This window comes from Megalobrama amblycephala, linkage group LG3, assembly GCF_018812025.1.
Source record: "Megalobrama amblycephala isolate DHTTF-2021 linkage group LG3, ASM1881202v1, whole genome shotgun sequence".
Classification (NCBI taxonomy): domain Eukaryota; kingdom Metazoa; phylum Chordata; class Actinopteri; order Cypriniformes; family Xenocyprididae; genus Megalobrama; species Megalobrama amblycephala.
The window spans coordinates 21062268-21083529 of NC_063046.1; the positions used below are offsets into that span (position 1 = coordinate 21062268).

The 21262-nt window shown below is 37.1% G+C and overlaps 1 protein-coding gene across 2 annotated transcripts; it reads right to left on the reverse strand.

Annotated features, from left to right (window-relative positions):
- Positions 1-11424: 11424 nt before the first annotated feature.
- On the reverse strand, positions 11425-16862 carry irx6a (iroquois homeobox 6a). Of its 2 annotated transcripts, none has more exons than XM_048184621.1 (7): positions 16357-16862; positions 15236-15499; positions 14731-14840; positions 14331-14626; positions 13588-14226; positions 13063-13168; positions 11425-12479 (listed from the first exon to the last, which is right to left on the reverse strand). In XM_048184621.1, exons 1-7 carry the CDS (start codon positions 16420-16422, stop codon positions 12440-12442), a joined length of 1521 nt encoding a protein of 506 aa, XP_048040578.1. In that variant the 5' UTR covers positions 16423-16862; the 3' UTR covers positions 11425-12439. The 2 variants fall into 2 exon arrangements, with proteins under 2 accessions (XP_048040578.1, XP_048040579.1); XM_048184622.1 differs by having other exon boundaries at positions 13054-13168.
- Between the last annotated feature and the right edge of the window lie 4400 nt (positions 16863-21262).

A 21262-nucleotide genomic window follows, 5' to 3' on the forward strand; every position in this document is an offset into this window, starting at 1 on the left:
ACAATAACACATTATATATATATATGTGTGTGTGTGTGTGTGTGTGTGTGTGTGTGTGTGTGTGTGTGTGTGTGTGTACATCCTATTTGACAATTTTGAACTAGTGTATTTTGAACAAAACACTGTGGATATTTCCACTGCTTGTATTTGACTGTAGATTAAAGAGTTTTGGACACTCATTCCACAGGACCTCACTCTTCCATTTCTGTGGCTTTTAAGCAGCACATTTTTATCTGCTGTTGAGGTACAGGAGGAGAATAGGGTGAATGCACCTCCACCCCTTTAGAGCTCTGGTTTAGCGTAATGTCATTATGTCCCGTTAGTTTTAAAAAGCCCTTTTTTATAAACATTTACAGTGTGGTGCACAAAGGGAGCTGCTGTTCCGCTTGCTCTGTTTGTATTGTGGTTTTGGTCACGTTGGGGTTCAACTGACGTGTCTACAGAAAACGGGTGGCAGAAATGTGGCCTGCTCTGCCAAGTTTTAAAATTAGTAACAAATTTAATATGTTCTACGCTAGCATCCCCTGCCACAGAGATTGCGAAAATGCGTTTCTAGTTTGTCGTGGGGACTCGATGAATGACCACAAAGAGGCAGAATCGGAGAGAAATGCATAACAGATGCAAGACGCATCTAAAGAGAGGAGACCGGCTGGATCTCAGGACCACCAAATACGTGCTGCTCCTAAACACTTCCCACCCCACCGCTCTCAGACTCTTAGTGCAACCTAAATGACAGAACCATGCTCGCGTTAATGGCATAATAGTGATTTATCGCTCTCATTTTGAGGATTGCTATCCCCATAACTCCTAATACAGAGGGAAATATGTATTTTGGATAATGCACCCCTGCCATAAGGCCTCATGGGCAGTTAAAGCATGGGAAGGAACATATTACTGTCATAAATCTACATCTCTAACCTGCTGCATGAGAAGACTTGGAGATATTAGAACTAAGGATGACTGGGAATAAGAAAAATGAAATGCAGGAAATAAAGTTGACACAACTGACATCGGGCCAACTTTTATTGGCAACTAATTTGACAACTTTTTAATTGACAACTTTTATTTTAGAGCATATTATTTTATTAATGGTGTTCTGATGATATTATCTGATTTTTACCCTGCCATCCTTGCTTTCTATCTAACTGCTTTTAAAATATGGGCTTTTCCCTCAGCCTTGTGTTTGTCAGTCCTAGAAATATAATTTATACTTTTAAATATATTTTAATGCTATTTTCATTGTTATTGTCCAGCTGAATATGTTAAATGACATGGGTATTATTTACTATACATGACAGCCTTTGCTTGTCGTTACTGATCTTACACACGTTTTCACAATATTCTCTCTCAAGAATTTCATCATAATGACCATTTTTTTGGTTTCCAAGTATTAGGAATACCTGTAGAAGGCAGTGGATTGTTTACAGTGGTTACCGTGGTTGCAGTTATAACTTGAACCAGTAGAGGGAGTGAGCCACTGGTTTATTTCCACCATTTTCTCAGAGTGAGCAACCTTTGCTGATAACCCCTCATTACCTATGATGCTAAAGAAATGTGTCACTTATTATTTTTGGCCAGCCACATCAAGGGCTCGGGGCTTCTACGAAGAATCATTTATAATGTAAAAGATAAGTGTGTTCCAATAACCGATTCCTCTCAAACAGCTTATGAGAGCTGATTATATGTGACTTCACATCAGGTCGTAAATATTTGTCAGCCCACCTTTGAAACAGGCAAGCTGTGGCGCTGTCAGCCTCCCCACATGAAAGGGCGAATGGAAACGTTTAGGGTTGGGAGCCGAATCAGTCATAGCTGGAATGAGATGGCCAATAAAATGCATAATTATGATGCTCTGTCATTGGCCACAGCCCAGAGGGCTTTTTAACTGGGCGAAAAATCCCACACGCACATAATGGGCCTTTTTTATGATAGTCTAGTCTAAAAGTGAGCTGTGACAATGTGTGGTCTGCATTCAGTGCCCAAGGCTGCTGGAATATGCTGTTTACCTAGCTAGAACAGTATGTAGGCGTGTTGCAACGGCCCCTGTTGATTACACTATGTTCTGGAATACATGGTTCTAAAGCGGTGTCATAACTGCTGCGCTACTATGGGAACCCTTCACTCTCACCTGCCTCCTTTGGAAACCTTCCTTGCTGTGAGTTGCAAATAATTGTCACGAGTTTATGATAAAGTTTCCAGAGGTTTTATGGAAATGAGGATGTCAAGTACTGTTTTATAACTTCATGAAGTGTTACTTCTGCTGCGAGACAGACTGAATATCATTACTGAAAAGTTTTGGATTTCTTTAATGGAACAGATTTGCCTTCGTTCTCAGCCTCTCCTAACAATAAAAGTTGATGGATGGTAAAGGAGGACAGAGATTCCTCTCTGTCAGAATAATTTGTGTTTGACTACCTTGCACAGTGGAGTTTAATGTAACAGAAGAGATTCCCACAGAGCTGCAGACCCCTAGCAATGAGAGGGAAAGGATGCATGTGTAGCACAGACCTGCTGTGTGATCTACCATTGATAAGGCCTAAACTAGCCTCAATCTAAAGGGTTCCTATCTGTTAGACACTGTCGTTTCTAATTTGAACACACTGTAACTAATTACAATGGTAGGATTTTGAGGTTTCACATTTCTAGAAAAAAGTTTGGTTTTAGCTATTTTCAGAAGTTATGCTGCACATAACATATTCCAGGGAAAGGTTAAAGGGAAAAAAAAAAACATTCTGTGAATATCATCCATAAATTCTGTACTCTCTCACCCAGCTTTTTGGCAGCTAAATAAGTGCTAGGGGTTTAAGAGAGGGAGTGGCTTTCTTTCTCTCTTATCACATAATATGTACAGGCATATATACACATAAGATACAATTTCACAGAAACAGCAGAGAGTACATTTAAAGCAATTACAGTTCACATGCTACAAACTACATATGTATTGATGCAGTAGATATTAGAGACAGCAAAGACAATCTTAAATTAACAAAATAATTCTATTTCAAATAAATTGTGTTCTTTTGAACTTTTTTAACAACAAACCTTGAAAAAGTATCATGATTTCAACAAAAATATTAAGCAGCACAACTGTTTTGTCACAACTGTCAGCTTTGCCATCACAGGAAAAAAATACATTTTAAAAATATATGACAATAGAAAACAGTTCTTTTAGATTATAATATTTCACTATATTACTGTTTTCACTGTATTTTGATCAAATAAATGCAGCCTTGGTGAAACTTCTTTAAAAAAAAAAAAAAAAAATGTAACCGCTTCCAAACTTTGGAATGGTAGTGTAATATACAGTTACTTTTAAAAATAATGCATCACAATATGGTGTTATTCCCAAAACTAATTGCATTACTCACTTACTTTTAATGGAAAGTAATTTGTCATGTTACTTTTGCTTCACTTTTTGTCGTCTGGGCTGGGCTTACTTGTTTTGTTTTTTCCTTTGTTTTTTGTTTTTGTTTTTTAATAAAAAAAAGTTCTGTTTTTGGAAACTGCAATGGCCAAATACTTGCAATAAAAATAAAAAATAAATAAAATACAAATGTGATGTTTAACAAGTCATTTTTGCTTATTAGTATGGTTGAATTAGATCATCGAAGGTCAGCAGCAAAGACATTGGCTAATAAAGTGAGATTAAATACATAAAGAATATTTGTATCATTTAACATATTTAATTATTGCAGGTTTGCATAATATTCTGTACGGAAGAGGATTAGGGCCAAGCAATAATAAAAAAATAAAACCATCTCGAGATTAAAGTTGTTAAATTTCGAGAAAAAACTCGTTAAATTTTGAGAAAAAAGTCGAGATAAAATTTTGAGAATAAACTCGTTAAATACCGAGAAAAAAACTTGTTAAATTTCGAGAAAAAAGTCGAGATAAAATGTTGAGAATAAACTCGTTAAATTACGAGAAAAAAACTTGTTAAATTTCAAGAAAAAGTCGAGATAAAATGTTGAGAATAAAGTTGTTAAATTACGAGAACAAATTCTTTAAATTATGAGAAAAATGTCGTTAAATTTCGAGAAAAAAGTCAAGATAAAATGTTGAGAATAAAGTCATTAAATTATGAGAAAAAAGTCATTAAATTACGAGAACAAATTTGTTAAATTACAAATTTGTTCTCATAATTTAACGACTTTTTTCTCGTAATTTAATGACTTTATTCTCATTATTTAATGAGTTTATTCTCAACATTTTATTTCGACTTTTTTCTCGAATTTTAACAACTTTAAACTCGAGATGGTTTTATTTTTTTATTATTGCTTGGCCCTAATCCTCTTCCGTAATTCTGAGTTTGCATTTCACTGTTTTTATTATTTTTTAGAAATAATGTATCTGTTTTTGTGAAAGTGAGATGAGTAAATGCCTGCTCACTTTTCATCTATGTCTAGACCTACAATAATCATTATGTTTACACAGTGTACACAACACCTCTGCACCTCACTCATGATTTCTCTCAGCACGGGGACAGGAGAGGTGTCACTCAATAAATTAGAAAACAAAGTAACTTGCGTATTTGCGTAACAGATATTTTATTGTAAATTTAAAAGTAATGCATTACTTTACTTAAAGTAATCTGATCACGTAACTCTCGTTACTTGTAATGCATTACCCCAATGTATACAGTATATGTGTATGTGTGTGTTTGTGTATGGGGAGATAAGAGTAGTGCTCATACTAGAGGAGATTTTACATTCAAACAGAATGACTAAAGATCTGAGGTGATCTGTATTGAGTGAGCAGTGAGCCTTATGACAAACCTTGACAAACAGAAAGATGTTGAAAAAGCAGAAAGGTGATTAGAAACCTAGGCAGATATGATGTGTGTGCGGATTATGAATGAGACTAGCAGGTCATGTCTAAACAGACATGATGACAGGACTTTGTATGAAGTTCAGTAGGTCTTAAAGTATAAAGTAGGAAAAGAAGAACATGAGGCTAAACTTGGGCCTACAGTCACTTTCCTAATGGATGAAAATCAGGTCTCAGACATGGTTTAGGCATATGTGACCATCTGAACCTTGGCGAGTGTGCAGGATGCAAGTCTCTTTGTGTCAGTGTTTCAGTGAGGATGAAAGTGTTCTGTTATATGCTGAAGCTAAAGAACAACAGAAGATCTGGAATCCATATTTGAATATTGTGTCTATTGTCTCATGCCAAGTCAACGTAAGGTATAGACAGAAGTAATTGACTACTAGTGTAAGATTAGTCTAGTTCAAGGTACAGTTAGTTGAGATCTGTGTTATGTCCTGTACATTAGGCAGGACTCCATCTTGCAGGACAATGGCCTTCAGCCAGGACAGGGTCAGGTCATTCGGGTCACTTAGAGTGCAAGGGGATGAAAATGCACTGTCCGCACACAAGGCACACAAAGCTATCTTTTTATTGAACCCTTTGGCCACCAAGAGGAGCCCGTAATTATCTTTGACAAAACTCATTAGCAAGGACCTTGTAGCAACATCAGCGACCAGGAATTCCATGAGGAAAGACATGCACAGAAACAAAGCCCTGCACACATTTCACTGCGCCCTTTGACAAAATTTAATGAAGTGTGTTCAATGTCCCCCTCATCAACATTTGAACCCTGAGCCATCATTACTGAGATCCTCTCTCATATGCCCTCTGTGGCTCTGTGTGGGACACATCAAATGGCACCTTCACTTTACCTCTTTTGTCTGGATTCGGGCAAATTTTTGTAGGAGATGATGTTGTTGTTGTTGTTGTTGTTGTTGTTATCCTGGGCCTTATTAGTATGAATTGACCATTGCTATTCTGTCAGAACCAGTTAGCTGGTTTTACATCACAATCATATGCTCTGTGAGCAAGCAGTCTGTGGCGAGAGAGAAAAAACTCGAACCTAATTTTCAATAGTTAACCCTCCGCTGACCTTTGACATTTAAATTGTGGTGTTGTCAATTTATAGTCAGGTTCCTCACTGTTCAGCAAAGTAAGAGTAAGAACTAAAATACATAGAAAGAAAGAAAGAAAGAAAGAAAGAAAGTTTATGTACTAAGGAATTAGTTTGGATTTATCTGTTCAATATGGTCAGTTATGTTTAGGTATCTCTGTCTGCTTCCATTTTCTCACAGAAAAATTGTGTTTTTCCTTTGTCTATCACTTAATGTCAGTCAGGATACAAGAATAATGTCCCAAATATTATACAGTGCTCAGCGTAAATGAGTATACCCCCTTTGAAAAGTAACATTTTAAACAATATCTCAATGAACACAAACACAATTTCCAAAATGTTGACAAGACTAAGTATAATATAACATCTGTTTAACTTATAACATGAAAACTTATAACATGAAATTAAGGTTAATAATATAACTTTGTTTACACATTTTTCAGTTACTCATATTAGTATGCAAAAATGAGTACACCCCACAACAAAAACTACTATATCTAGTACTTTGTATGGCCTCCATAATTTTTAATGACAGCACCAAGACTTCTAGGCATGGAATGAACAAGTTGGAGACATTTTGCAACATCTATCTTTTTACATTCTTCAAGAATGACCACTTTTAGAGACTGGATGCTGGATGGAGAGTGATGCTCAACTTGTCTCTTCAGAATTTCCCATAGGTGTTCGACTGGGTTCAGATCAGGAGCCACTGAATCACTTTCACCCTGTTCTTCTTCAGAAATCCAACAGTGGCCTTAGATGTGCGTTTAGGATCATTGTCATGTTGGAAAAGTGCACGACAACCAAGGGCACGGAGTGATGGTAGCATCTTCTCTTTCAGCATAGAGCAGTACATCTGTGAATTCATGATGCCATCAATGAAATGCAGCTCCCCGAAACCAGCAGCACTCATGCAGCCCCACATAAGGACACTGCCACCACCATGTTTCTCTTTAGGCACCATGCTTTTTTTTTTGTATTCCTCACCTTTGCGACGTCATACAGTTTTGAAGCCATCAGTTCCAAAAACATTTATCTTGGTCTCATCACTCCAGAGTATAGAGTCCCAGTAGTCTTCATCTTTGTCAGCATGGGCCCTGGCAAACTCTAGGTGGGCTTTTTTGTGCCTGAGCTTTAGAAGAGGCTTCTTTTGTGGACGGCACCCATGCATGCCATTCCTCTGCAGTGTACGTCGTATTGTGTCATGGAAAATAGTCACCCCAGTTTGGCTTTCTACTTGTTTAGATAACTGCAGTGAACTTGCATGCCGATTTTCTTCAAACCTTCTCATCAGAAGACGCTCCTATCGAGGTGTTAACTTCCGTGGATGACCTGGACGTCTCTGTGAGATGACTGCAGTTCCATCTTTTTAAAATTTTTGTACCTCTTATGCTACAGTATTCTGACTGATAAGTAAACCTTTGCTGACCTTCTTGGAGCCGTCACCTTTCTGGTGTAAAGAAATTATTTTCTTTCTCAGGTATTGTGACATTTCTCTTCCATGTGGTGCCATTGCTGACAGCATGAAATGGGAAGGGGTTTTAACACCCTTTTATAGTCAACTGTCTGCTGGACACCTGTGTAATGAATAATTAGACTCACCTGTGGTTGAATTCTTGTTAAATTAGACATTTGTAGTCTAAAATTTAGCTTTGCTCCAGAGATGTTCAGTGGGGTGTACTCATTTTTGCATCACCCTAATTTGAGTAAAACTGAATTTTGTTCTCTAAGTTATAACATGAAAGTAAGGTTAATAATATAAGTTAAACAGATGTTATATAAAACTTAGTCTTGTCAACATTTTGGAAATTGTTTTTGTGTTCATTGAGATATTGTTTAAAATGTTACTTTTCAAAGGGCATGTACTCATTTATGCTGAGCACTGTATATATAATTCCAAGTTTAGCATTCATTTCAATGAATTAATGATAGTCCTGACAGTGTTTTGTTTTCTTTTTTTGGTGTTTCTGGCTGCTCATAGGACCTATTAAAATGAGGGAAATTATAAATAGGGGAAATTTTCATTTTTTAAATTAAAATGTCTTTCAGGAATACTTTGTTTTGCAGGATTTTTAAAATTGTTTTCATCGGACTGCTTCTGAAACATTATAAAAGAGGTATGTATTTCTTTTAAATTAACTTCCTTTATATCATGAAATAGTAGGCCCATCAATGTATTTTTAAATTATATTTATATTTGTTTTTTGTTTTTAACATTTTATTTATTTTATCTACATGAAGGTTTATGTTATGGTCTGAGGAGATGGTTTTATTGATAAAGTGTCATTTTGATGAAGTGCAGAGAATGTTGCTGTATTAAAAACCAGCAGGTAGATAAAGTTGTGGTAGGTAAACCAGTGATAGAATCATTTTACTTAACTCTTACTCCCACAGTAAACCAAAAATATTCTTCTGTGGGTTACAGCAGAGCAGCCGTGCCCCTTGGTCATGAAATATATTAATTTTGGTCATACACAAATAAAAATACTCTGATACAGATCTTTGCCAAATCCCAACTTGGCTGTGGATATCACCAGCTAAAAGCAGTGAAACCGACTGTTCTTTGAATTAACATTATAAAGATTTATACTGGCTCATCAGTCCACTAATCTAAACCATTTATGCCACATCTTGCAAGAGTCATTCAAAGGTCATAAGATGTACACTGACAACCTTGGAGCTATGGAGGTGGAAATAAACTGTAATTGACTAACTATGTACAAGATGGTTTTGTTTTTGTTTTGTTTTATTATTATTATTATTATTATTATTATTATTATTATTATTATTATTATTATTATTATGTGTCAGTGTTAAGGCTAAACTGTTGGTGGCTATGAAGGCTTATTAGTAGATATTGGTTACCTATATGATAGATATAATAACGAGTTGATCATCTGAATGTTTTATTAAAACCAAACACACCATGGTGGATTAAGCTATAGGCTAATGGTCAATCTCAGCTGGAAACACTCACTGCGACAAAACTATATGCTCACATTGTAATAAGCGAAGCAGTCTTTTATATTGTGTTAACAGCTTTATCGTTTAGAATGGAAGTGTTGTCGTTTTGTCGCGTCGCTCGCCGCAGTGTACAGGAGCTGGAAAAGAGCTGAAGAGCAGAAGAAAGACTGTCAGCGGGAGCTTTGGCTGCACACTTGCGGATCATAGCTGTGTCGTGCCCGGTCATGACAGCGGACGCTTCTCATCCTCAAATACTTCTTGGTGGGACATTCCATTGGCTTATTGTATTTGTAATAAACTACTGATATGTTTATATTCCTTAACCCTTACACCAACCTCTCTGCTAGACATTTGTGTTTATTAAGCAGTTTTCTTCGTTGTGACCGGCTGGTCTCCGTAAAGGTGATACGTTGTAGCCCAAGGAAAACCTTAACCACACACATTTCATCTTCACGGTTCAAGTGATCAGATTTAGTGCCTCGTTAAAAATGACACTTAATGGCCTAGTCATTCCGCTTTTTTATTTATCCGTCATGCGGTGGTGTTTATTTCTTGCGTCTTTATTATTGGAGCTTAGCGGAAATCTGTTTTGGATTAGGCCGCTATCGCTACAACAGCCCGTAATTAAACTAGCACACTAGAACAGTGAGATGACATGACGATAGCTATGACACTGCCTTGTCTATCTATCTATCTATCTATCTATCTATCTATCTATCTATCTATCTATCTATCTATCTATCTATCTATCTATCTATCTATCTATCTATCTATCTACCCTTTGATAACATTTTGATAAACAATTTAAATGTTTTGTGTATTCGGCGTTTTCAGTAGGCCTATGGGCCGTTATTGTAATGCCATTTACATCCAATGCACTCTGCATAATGCATAGCATGTGTCCCCATGCACCCATCCATTAGACTAATGCACAGTCTGAACAACAGCCACGTACCCAGGGATCCAGTTCTTTGAAGGGAATAACACATTGTAGGACATACAGGACACATTTCCACTGTCACCATTTTAACGCGAAAGCACCAACGCTATCTCTTATACTTATTCTGCCCTCGTTGGTTTAGATTTAATATGGAGTAAACCTGTTGTAAGACAGCCTCTTAATTGATCTATTAGTTGCAGTATGAGCCTGATGCTCTGTGGCAGGAATCCATGCTATTATTGCCGGCTCCCTCAGGTATAGCGCTACCGCACTAATCCCATTGCACATGCATCATTACCTTCAATAATGTTTGGCAGCTCTTCTTTACAGCTACCATTTTAATTACCTTTGCTTTAAATATTTAACACGGCAAACGTCTTTATGCGGTCGGCTCGCACGCTGTGTGGTACTTGTCAGTTCAAAATAAGCTTTTATACTGGGAAAGACGGTGCATAATTTACATTATTGTGAATTAACTTTTTTTTTTATTATTGTTTCTTTTTCTCTTACAATGTGAACTTGCGTTGCAGGTCAGATGTTTGATCATGTAAATGCAGGACAGCAAGCTGGTCTTTGCTATTAAGCGTTACACAACGGTGTTTTGAATCTTCCAAGTTACTCTCCATCATGCCAATCTCAGTCCTTGTTTTTTCCTCCCCCCTTTTTTTTAATCAAAACAGTATTCAGAATATGATTTGAGAGATTATATTTAGGCAGATTTGTAGAAATAGATCTCGCCTGTTGGACAGATTGCTTGGTACTGGAGATCCTGGAGGATAATCCATATGATAGTCCGATGACCTTTAATAAAACAAAACTATTGGACTAAGAAGGAAAGCATGGCACCTGCATGGTGTCAGGTCTGTGATATACAGTTTTTGTATTTTTTTTTTTGTTTGTTTGTTTTTTTCATCAACAAATCTAGTCAGATTTCAGAATCCTAAAAAATGTATTCGTACAAGGAATGAAATGTTGCCGCATTATGCCGTATTTGACATGCATTTTTGTTATTATTATTATTTTATCTGCACATTTTAAAAACGTAAAGACTGGCTAATTATGTACAGCCTAACTATACGATATTATGGCCATATCTTTTACTGACATTTGAATTTCTTTTTAAAAATATTTTCTAATTAAACTCTTATTAGCTAAATGAAAATTTATCACAATATTATGGCCGTCTTTGTCACCCTAAATTTCCAATGAGGAATTCTGCACCGCAAACAAGTGACAGCGACCGTCTGTGCGACCCTTTTTTCAGTTCGCCCACAAATTGACCACAGCGCCTTTGAATAGACCTAATACTCTTATTACATGCTTTAATCTTTAAATCCGTCCAAAAATAATGTCTCTTTCGACGGTTTAATTTACTGGACCCTGACCAGATCATCGCTCCAGTCTAGTTTTTATTTTTCTCGTTTGCATGATCGTGTTTTTCTGACAGAAAAGTTTGAGGACTTGATTTTTTTCACTAAAACGACGTAACAGTCGATATAAATCTTGCATTAGTGGCGTGATAGATAGCAATTTAAATCGAAATAAGCTAAAGAAATTCACCCTGTTTCATACGCCCTGTCATTTGTAGATTACTATACGGAAACAGTCAGTCTAAATGGGTTTCTCTCTGGTTTTGAACCAGCCCAGCAATTGCTTTGTAAGTTTAATTGGGTGCTTAAAGATCCCCAGGGATGTTAGTTCGAGCAATTGACTGATCAACATCAAAACACTTGATGCGCGTTTCATGGTATGGATGCTCCCGCGTGACCTCGTTGTTAACACAAGAGCTGGATGATGATGAATCTGCTCGCGCGCAGTGGAGACAAAGCTGCATTCATAACCAATTCCTGCGTCGCTCTGAGCCTGAACAGTAACAAAGTGTTTGATGCCAATTCCGATTAAATAATGACAATGAGAAACGGATGTACCCTTTCTTCGCACCCTTGCTGAGTCCATTCACGTCCTCGTCTGAATTTATGACCTTCCAACAATGTCCAGGGTTCACGCATAGAGTCAAGAGGATGAACTGAACAGTGCAGAACTATATCTGATTAATTATGAAACAAAAATAATTAAACAAAAATGAGAAAATTAGTTCTTATAAAATATTTTATAAATAACATGACATTTATACACAGTTTTCTTGGTATAAACTACCTCAGGAGCACAGTATCGCACCTCATTTATTTTTGATTAGTAAATAAAAAGTAAAAAGACTGACTGTAAAGTTTACACCAGCTTCCAAAAAAGTAAATCACATAACATTAAATACATGACCACAGAGAAATAAATGTAACACACAACAAAACCTTGAGAGGACTCATGGTAACAGATAAATAAAGCTGATGGATAATCAAACAATAAATAGATAAATAGAATTACTAAACTACGATTGCCAATGCAAACATAAGAAATCACAATTTATCCTCATACACAAAACATTGCATAAAGTTATTGACACCATCAAATCATATTGTGCAAAATTATGGCTGCCTCTATAGTTTTCACAGTTCCAGGAAGAGCGCACATACTCATCGTGCTACTATTTCAAGTGTCTGCTGCCACGGGCTTATAGTTCTTCATTGACTCCATTCCATAGTGCATAATGTAGATCATAAAAATGTCCCCATGTTTATTGGCATTTCCGCAGTCCTATTTCAGAGGGAGAAGGGAAATGTACAAGTATGAGCCAATATTGTGAAAGTTAGGCTAGATGAAAAGGGTACAGGTAATATTGGATAACTGTGTGATGAAATCACGCAGGATTTTATTCATATCTCTTTTCCTCAAATCACATGGAAAGATGCATCATTGTTTTTTAGTTGTGCAGTATAGCTGAAATAGCCAAAGCAATCCAATAATGTTCATCAGTTAGCCGATGGCTGCGCAGCGCAAATGTTTACTGTTATCAGAGATGCTTTTCTATAGTATGTGTAATGGCATTATTTGAGTGCAGGCTGTGGGGTGACACATTATGTAATCATAGATGATTGGATTATTTTAGAAAAAAAAAAAAAAAAAAAAAAAAACTGTAGCCAAACAATAGTTTGCAGACACATTTACATGCATGTTCTTTGCAAATCTTTCTTAAAGCTAGTACATTTTAAGTTGTAATGCAATGTGTTAACCATTTTCCTTCTTGTCATTATGTGAGGGATATCAGTTATATAAGTACACCCCCATAATAGGTACATGTGTTAACATGTGTGTATTCACTCATGCTCACCTGCCTCACCTCTTCATCACAGGTCTGAATGCAGTGGTCTTAGTATTCTGGATTGTTGGACACGTGTCATTGAGTTCATTGGATTCTATCTCTGTCTTTCCTGCACTGGGGAAGCCTGTAGTACATACAAACACACAAGATCACAACAACTGTCAATAAACAGACTTAGCGTGTATACAGATGTTTTATTTGTTTTATTTTGCATATTTAGTTAGGTATTTTGGTTACTTTATTTTAAGGTGATGTTATTACAGTGTAATTACACAAATGAGTACTGAGTAGTATTAATTAACTACATGTACTATAGGGTTAGGGTTAAGCTTTGGATTAGGTTTAGTTGATTTTAATTATGCGTCAATTACTGTTATTACTATAGTAAGTGCATGTAACTTCAGTAGCTACATCACCTTAAAATAAAGTATTACTGGTATTTTGAATATTTGAAATATTACATGATCATTTAGAATTACGAAAGCTAATAACTTGTTCATTTCTATAGCTCTGTAATGAACCGTAAACACAGAAAAGCTGTACCTTCCATTGAGGAGTACTGGCAGGATTCCGTCAGTCCAGGATAGGATGAAGAATGAAGCTGAAGGGTCTTGTAGCTCCCACTACTGTATGCCTTGTGTATCCCCTGCAGTCCTTCTTGGTAAAGGCTTTCAGTATTGCTGAGGTTTGTAGGGTCCTGAAGGCCCTTCAGCTCCCCACACTGCACTCCTCCGACTGTGGGCAGCCTGACTCCCTGCATTGGACAGTCCACGGGCCCAGTTCGTACATCACCACCATTCTGCGTACCTAATACAACCCCTGCGACAGCCGTACGTGCGAGCGACCAGATCCGAGGCTTTTCCGACGACTCAAAGTGAGATAGTGCCACAGTGTTTATGGAGGTGGACTGAGGTGAGGGCTGTTGCTGCTGTTGTTTGGATCCCAAAGGATCCAGGTAGTCGGGGTTCAGAGGCCCCAAACCCTTTAGACCACAGGGAAAAGATGGGAAGTTCGAGTGGAGAGGGAGGTCAGGGTTACAGTCTCTCTTTGGAGGGGAGGAAGTCGGGAGGTCATCCTGACCTGATTTCTCACAGTCACTGTCCAGCTTGTCACAGTCCTCGTCCTCTATGTCATCCAGGTCACTGAACTGCAGGTCCCGCTCATCTTTACTGTCTTTGGAATCTATGCAAGAGGATTTGCAAACAACAAACAGAGTTTAATGCTTTTTGTTTTTATTTACAGATAGTAAACATTTAATTTATTAGCTGACAAGAGTTATGAGGTACCTTTGGTAATGCTGTCTGGGTCACTCTTATTAAGGTCTTCCTTCCTGTCATCGCCTGCTTTGTTTTTAGGGGACCAGGTCATTTTGTTTTCTTTTTTTAGTCTCCTCCTAGCATTGGCAAACCAGGTAGACACTTGCGTGAGAGTCATTTTGGTGATGATGGCCAGCATGATCTTCTCACCCTTTGTAGGATATGGGTTTTTCCGGTGTTCATAAAGCCATGTTTTAAGAGTGCTTGTCGTCTCACGCGTGGCATTCTTTCTTCGTGTTGACCCATTAAAATCAACCGTCCCATACCTGGATGAAGATAAAAAGCAGCATCTTTAGAATTTTTGACAGCATTTGTATTATCAGCATGTTTTAATATGTCTTATTAGAGGTGGGACAGATGCAAATCTCACCTATCGTACTGGTACTGGCCAAGTGAGTGGTCATATGGATAATAGGCGGCAGGTTGGGTTATAGTGCCATGAAGACTGCCTGACCCCTCTTTGATTTCATATTGTGGGTTCTAGAGATTAAAAAAAACAACTTTAATATGTGATATAGCTTTCATATATTACTGGTACTGTACTTAGCAAAATACATTTATTATTTAGAATGGAAACAGCACTTTTACCTTCTTACTGTCTCTAAATTATATAACTTACATGATAAACTATTAAAAAAAACTTTTCTGTTTAGTTATGCCCCTTTAAACTATAGGCATTACATCAAGCACATGACATGCAGTGTCGCTCCATTCATTTGTTTATTTCTTCTGATTATTCAAAGTTATTTCACCAGACAGTTTGACAGCTTGATCCTCTTACCAAGCCAAAATAATCAATAACAAGCCGTGACTTGAATGAGTCAATCGATTGAACGGAGGACCCGTGCTATATCTGCTGAGAGCGCTACACTTACCAGGCTGGAGTAGATGGCAGAGGGGTCGGCGCTGTACGGAAAGTAGTTGGCGTAGTTCTGCCCGGCTGCCGCCGCTGCTGCTGCGTAGGGAGAGCCGTACATCCCGAGCGCGGCGTTGAGCTCGGTCCGCGTGCTCGCCAGCAGCCGGTTCTCATAGGAGGGACAGCAGAAGGAGGCTGCGGTCTGAGACGCGCTCGATCCTTCCGTCACCGACCTGGAAATCGAATCGCAGCAAGTCGTACTGGGGTTTGCCGACACGAAGAACTGCATGAAGAAAATTGTGGATAGACATGTCATTTTTATATTTGCTTTACAAATCATGCGCACAGTTTCCTTAGTAAAACAAAAGTAAGGTAAGATTACGTTAAGAAGCTTTATGGAGAACTGAACTCTTCTTTTTTGAAACAGTTTTTAATTTTCTTCTTGTTCATGCGTTTTATTCATAAAGATAAGAAGTGTTCTTTCATTTTAATTTAAGACTTTGTGATTTTTTTTATTATTAAATATCCACAAACATACCTTTTAAAAAGAAAAAAGGAAAAGGCGAACCTTATTTCTTGTCAGCTGATTTACTTGTTCAGTGTAAAAAAAAAAAAAAAAAAAAAATCAACAAAACTATTGTTTTGTCAAAACTTTCTGTTAAGTTTTGCGTCAGGGAAAGAAAGTTAGGCTATCCACCAGCAAGCCCGGATTCTTTTGCCAATAAAGCCGTCTTTTTACATTAAAACAAAACTATAATTGGTTGTAAGTCATGATGTCGAAATTATCTGTCGGTTATCTGTAAATGTCTAATTAGTTTAGACACACAGACTTGCAAAGGCTACCGGCAAAGGGAGGAGTCTCGCTTTCAGTCTAAACAATTACACCGTAAAGGTAATTTACACGTTTACAACAACACGTGAGGTCATTTATAATTCAAATAACCTATTACTATAAATATTGACAAACCCCACGATATCGCCTAACTTTAGTTTAGGACTTAGTGACAGAACAATCTGATGCTGCTGCTGCCTAACGTTATACCGAGTAGAGAGATTATGACAGAATGTGGAAAAAAACAGCCTATGCATGCGCGCTCATTAAGTATCTACATGAGAAAAATATCTTATTTTCATGCTTACCTGAGAAGTTGCATTGTAAGGATATCCAAACTGAGAGAAAGACATAGCTGCTTCTTTTGTTACCATAAGCAATATTCTTCTCCTGCTGATCGATTGAAACCAAATCTACTTCAAATCCACCGTCTTACACACATTTCCACACTCGGCCTTTCGCTCAATAATAGATGACTGCACTTAACTGGGAAGCACTGAGGATGTTTACGCCAGCCCTAGTTTTATATGTATAAGATAATCCCCTTAAGGAAATGAGAAATTAGAGTTAAGCTTCATCAAGTACAAAAAAATATTGTTGTTAAACAGCTGTAGAAAGCTTAAAGGATAACGTAAGACTTGCAAGATATGAACTTGTGGTTGTGCTATTATTTGTGCCTCTATAGTTCTTTAGAATTCATCCATGCACGGGTATCAGTGTGACGTCATTCTAATCCCGGGACGGCGAGGATAGAATGATGTCTTTGCCAATCACGTCATGCTTCGCGCTTTTCTTGAGGTGTGTTTTGCACACCCCTGTCCCCTCTGTTTTTTTCCTTTTCTTTTTAAACAGTAGTTTATTTTAAGAATTCGAGAGCAAAAAAGTAACACTGGGCTTGCTAAATGCAATAGTATTCATATAAACTAAAATTCATATAAAAAATTCATATATTTTTTTTTTTTTTTTTGGAAACTATATATATATATATATATATATATATATATATATATATATATATATATATATATATATATATATCGACTTTCAAGATTATTTTGGATATTCATTTGAAAATGAGGTTGTAATGCCAAATAACGCTTTATTACATGTTAGATATCCGTGCTCTCCTTATTTTAGTCATGCAAAATATTTTCAGGTTTATAAAGTTAATATATCACAATATATCAGATTTAACCATAACTATAATTTATTTCTATCTATATAAATAATAATATATTTGTCTTTTATCTATTTTACCTATAAAATTATGTTTTGGACTCATCTCTTATTATTATTACATTTCAGACACTACCCTGATGATGAGCAAATGAACTGAAGAAGGGATTTGCAGGACCCTTGCTCGCATCTGTCTGACCGATCAGAGGTCCGACCTGATGTTAATTGCGATGATGTTTCCATCTCTCTCTATTAGAGAGAGGGCCAGTCCCGGCAGACGTGAAGAGAACCTCTGGCAGGTCAACAGAAAACTGATTGATGCGTATCTCGGGACCTACGCGACCATTACGAGAAATGCGTAATTGCATCAATTAACAAATGGATATGGCCTTGTTTAACCAGCGAGTTACACCGTGAAAATATGCCTTTGAGGTGAAATTAGACGATCAGAATGGAATCGAGAGAGAGAGAGAGAAAGAGAGAGAGAGAGAGAGAAATTAGCTGAATCTCTCAAGTCTAATTATACGGCAGTAGTGGGAGGCGACGGGAACAGCATTCTAATTGAAGGATGCGTACTTGAAAGGGATGGTAGAAATAACGCTCCCTCACGCGGAATAAGTATGGATAAAGCTTAATACATGCAGTTTTATTAAATGTTTTAGACAATATAATTAGACGACCCCTTCCTCCTCTCCCTCTCTCTCTCTCTCTCACACACACACACACACACACACACACACACACACACACACACACACATACATGTTTGTTTTTCTATCAAGGTGGGAACATGATTTAGGCCTATATTGTTTTTATTCTGAGCTACCCCATCCTTAAACTTAACCATCATATTAACGTTTTTTTTTTTTTTTTGCATTTTGCATTTTGCATTTTAGATTACCATTAAGATATTATTTAGCCTGTTTATTAACCAGAAAATTTGATTTCAACCCTTTGGTTACATGTGGTCTTGATAAAGGCAAAAAAAACCCCGTCCTTATCCTACGACTTAAATTAGTATCATCACCCTTTGAAATATTAATTTAATTAACTGTGGGATATCTGAAATAAAAGAACTGAGTAGTAGCCCACTCCTTTCATTTTTCATTCCTCACGCGCAGCAGAACAGCGCACGCGGTCGCTTCCAAGCGCTTGGAAATCCGCGACGATCTCCTCTACTCTCAGTTTGTATCATTTTCATATAGATAACATGAGATAAATAGCTCAATGACCCTGCATTAAAAAGGACGAGAACCTTGTCCACGATGATCTTTTTGCGATTACATGCTCACTCTTCGAGAGGCGCCAGAGAGCTGCGAGTAAGTGAAGGGTCGTGGTGATGGAGCTGGGTAAGCTGTAATGACGGGAGCCTGCAGGCCCATCAAGAGCCACGTTCAGTTCAACTCACCGCAGTCTCAACATATTCTGTGTCGAGCATTTGGAAAACAGAGAAGTATAAAAAAAAGCCACATTTTAGCAGATTTGATTTATTCTCATGAACAAGATGAACAGTCAGTTAAAGGGACTGTTAAAAAATAAAACTTCTGTCATCATCTACTCTCTCTTATGCCATTTCTAGACCAACTTTCTTCTGTGGAACACAAAAAAAAAAAGATAATTTGAAGAACAAACAGTTTTGGTGACCATTGGCTTCCATTGTATGGACAAAAACACTTCTCAAACATTTCTCAAAATATCTTCTTTTATGTTCCACAGAAGACAGAGGAGTTTGGAATGACATGAGGGTGAGAAAATGATGACAATTTTCATTTTCTGTTGAACTACCTTAATTTCTGTAGGATACTTTGTATCTGCTTTGTGGTAACAGACGTGTTTCTTCATAGGAACTGATAGACGGGTGAGATTCTACTGTGAAATGGTGTGTGTATACATATATGTAGGGGAGACTGAGGTTGTCTCAATTCTTTACTCCAGGGTTATTATTGGATGTATATGCGATTAAAGAGCATAGTCTTTTTTGTCAAATAGTAAAAATTAAAAAGTTTACAAAACAAACAAAACAAAATAGATAGGGTAATGCTTAGAAATGTCCAAACCAATTTGGCCAACAAATATTATATTTAAATTGATGTATAACATTGAAAACACAAACTTAACCCAATATAATTGTGACATGACTAACATTTATGAAGAATACCCTTGTGTTTAGAATACAGTTTAATGTTTTGTTAATAACTATACCTTCATTATATAGTTAAAAAAAAAAAAAAAAAAAAAAAAATCTAGTAGTTTTTGTTGTATTCACAGTGGGAAAACACAGGATGTTAAAATTTTAATAAACTTAAAACATATTCTGATTTAAGTTTTCTTGAAGTTTGAAAACTGTTAGAGAAAACGTGTAATTGGACTTTTGACACAAAACCCTAGATATCGCCCATGTGCTAACTAGCCAAGGTCTCTCTTATAAGGTTTTACCATTCATTTGTTAGTAATCAAAGAGGAAAATAAACAAGTCTGATTATTGAGGATTTTCAAATCATTTAAATGCTAAATAAAATCACTAATTTAAATTATCCCCACTCTTCCCCTTGTGTTATGGCCTAGATCAGTGATTATTCCACACGCCTCTCCTGTTATGAGCACAATAAGAGAAAGAGGAAGGTCAGAACATCCTATGTGATAGTTTACTGTAGTTTTTCTAAAGCCTTTTGCAAGGGCACGCATGATAGCCCAAGTGCATATTGGCAGCCTCATCCATAATGCATGTGGAGCGGCCCCTGATGATCAGTACTGGGGGGTGAAGGGGGGTCGTAAGTTAAATCAACCTTAATTGAAGAGGTAGAGCACACTGACCAGTTCTACACACCTATCACTTTTCATCACTATGGTCTTACTGCTTTCAGGATCTTTAAGGTATAGTTTACCAAAAAATGAAATTTCTGTCATTAATTACTCACCCTCATGTTGTTTCAAACATGTAAGACATTCGTTCATCTTCGGAACACATGATGAAATCCAAAAGCTTCTGACCTCCCTATAGACAGCAATTTCACAACCAATTTCAAGGCCCAGAAAGACATTGTTAAAATAGTCGACGTGACTACAGTGGTTCAACCTTAATGTTATGAAGCGACAAGAATTCTTTTTGTGCGCAAAAACAAAACAAAAATAACAACTTTATTCAACAATTTCTTCTCTTCCCTGTCAGTCTAATACACTAGGAAACACAGTGCAGTGCTTCCGGGTTCTACGTCAGAACGGCAGCTCAGTATTGGCCGAGGCTGTATACATGAGCAACACGACGCATGAGTGTAATGCTAACGCAGGAGCCGGCCAATAATGATATTGTGTATAGGGAGGTCAGAAGCTCTCGGATTTCATAAAAAATATCTTAATTTGTGTTCCGAAAATGAACGGAGGTCTTACGGGTGTGGAACGACATGAGGGTGAATAATTAATGACTGAATTTATTTTTTAGGTGATCGAACCCTTTTTAAAAGATACTTTCTGATATGATTCCAACACATCCATTCCTAAGAATATGTTTGGTCCGCATTCTTCTGAAGTGGATAGATGGATGGAAATATGGATCATTTTTAGTTTTCCAAACTTTGAATTATATTCTCTGTGACAAGGGAATTTGAATGGTCTCTTCGTTTACTTTTGTGTGTGTGTGTGTGTCTGGGCCTCTGTTAGCCTTGCATAGGGATTATGGAGGCTCAAAGCCTCACAGCAGAAAGGTTAAACCAACAGCCAGCTTCACCTTCTCATTTAATACATTTCTCAGGCTGCTTTAATGAATTTCACAAAGCTTTTCTGCTTTTTCATAAGACAGATCAGAGCTTTTTTATGAAATAATAATAAGGCACTGCTCAGAGAGGGGCAGAGTGAAGGGGAGGGGACACTCAGGATCGAAGCAGAGTGATATCTCATTAAACAAGTCTGATATTCCTGATATATTCAGATGAATCCCAGACATACGAGATCCTGAATTATTGCTCACTGTCTCTCCTTGCTTCATTCCTGGCCAGGTATTAACACTGCTAAATTATCCAAAAATTGAAAAGAAAGTAATAA

Bases quoted from the DNA above. Each gene is read 5' to 3' on its own strand.
- irx6a (XM_048184621.1), bottom strand. From the start codon at position 16,422: ATGGTAACAAAAGAAGCAGCTATGTCTTTCTCTCAGTTTGGATATCCT. The intron at 14,627-14,730 runs GTGAGATTTGCA...ATCTTCATCCAG, and splicing joins GGCCAGTACCAGTACGATAG to GTATGGGACGGTTGATTTTA. The intron at 12,480-13,062 runs GTGAGGCAGGTG...CCTCTGAAATAG, and splicing joins TTCAGACCTGTGATGAAGAG to GACTGCGGAAATGCCAATAA.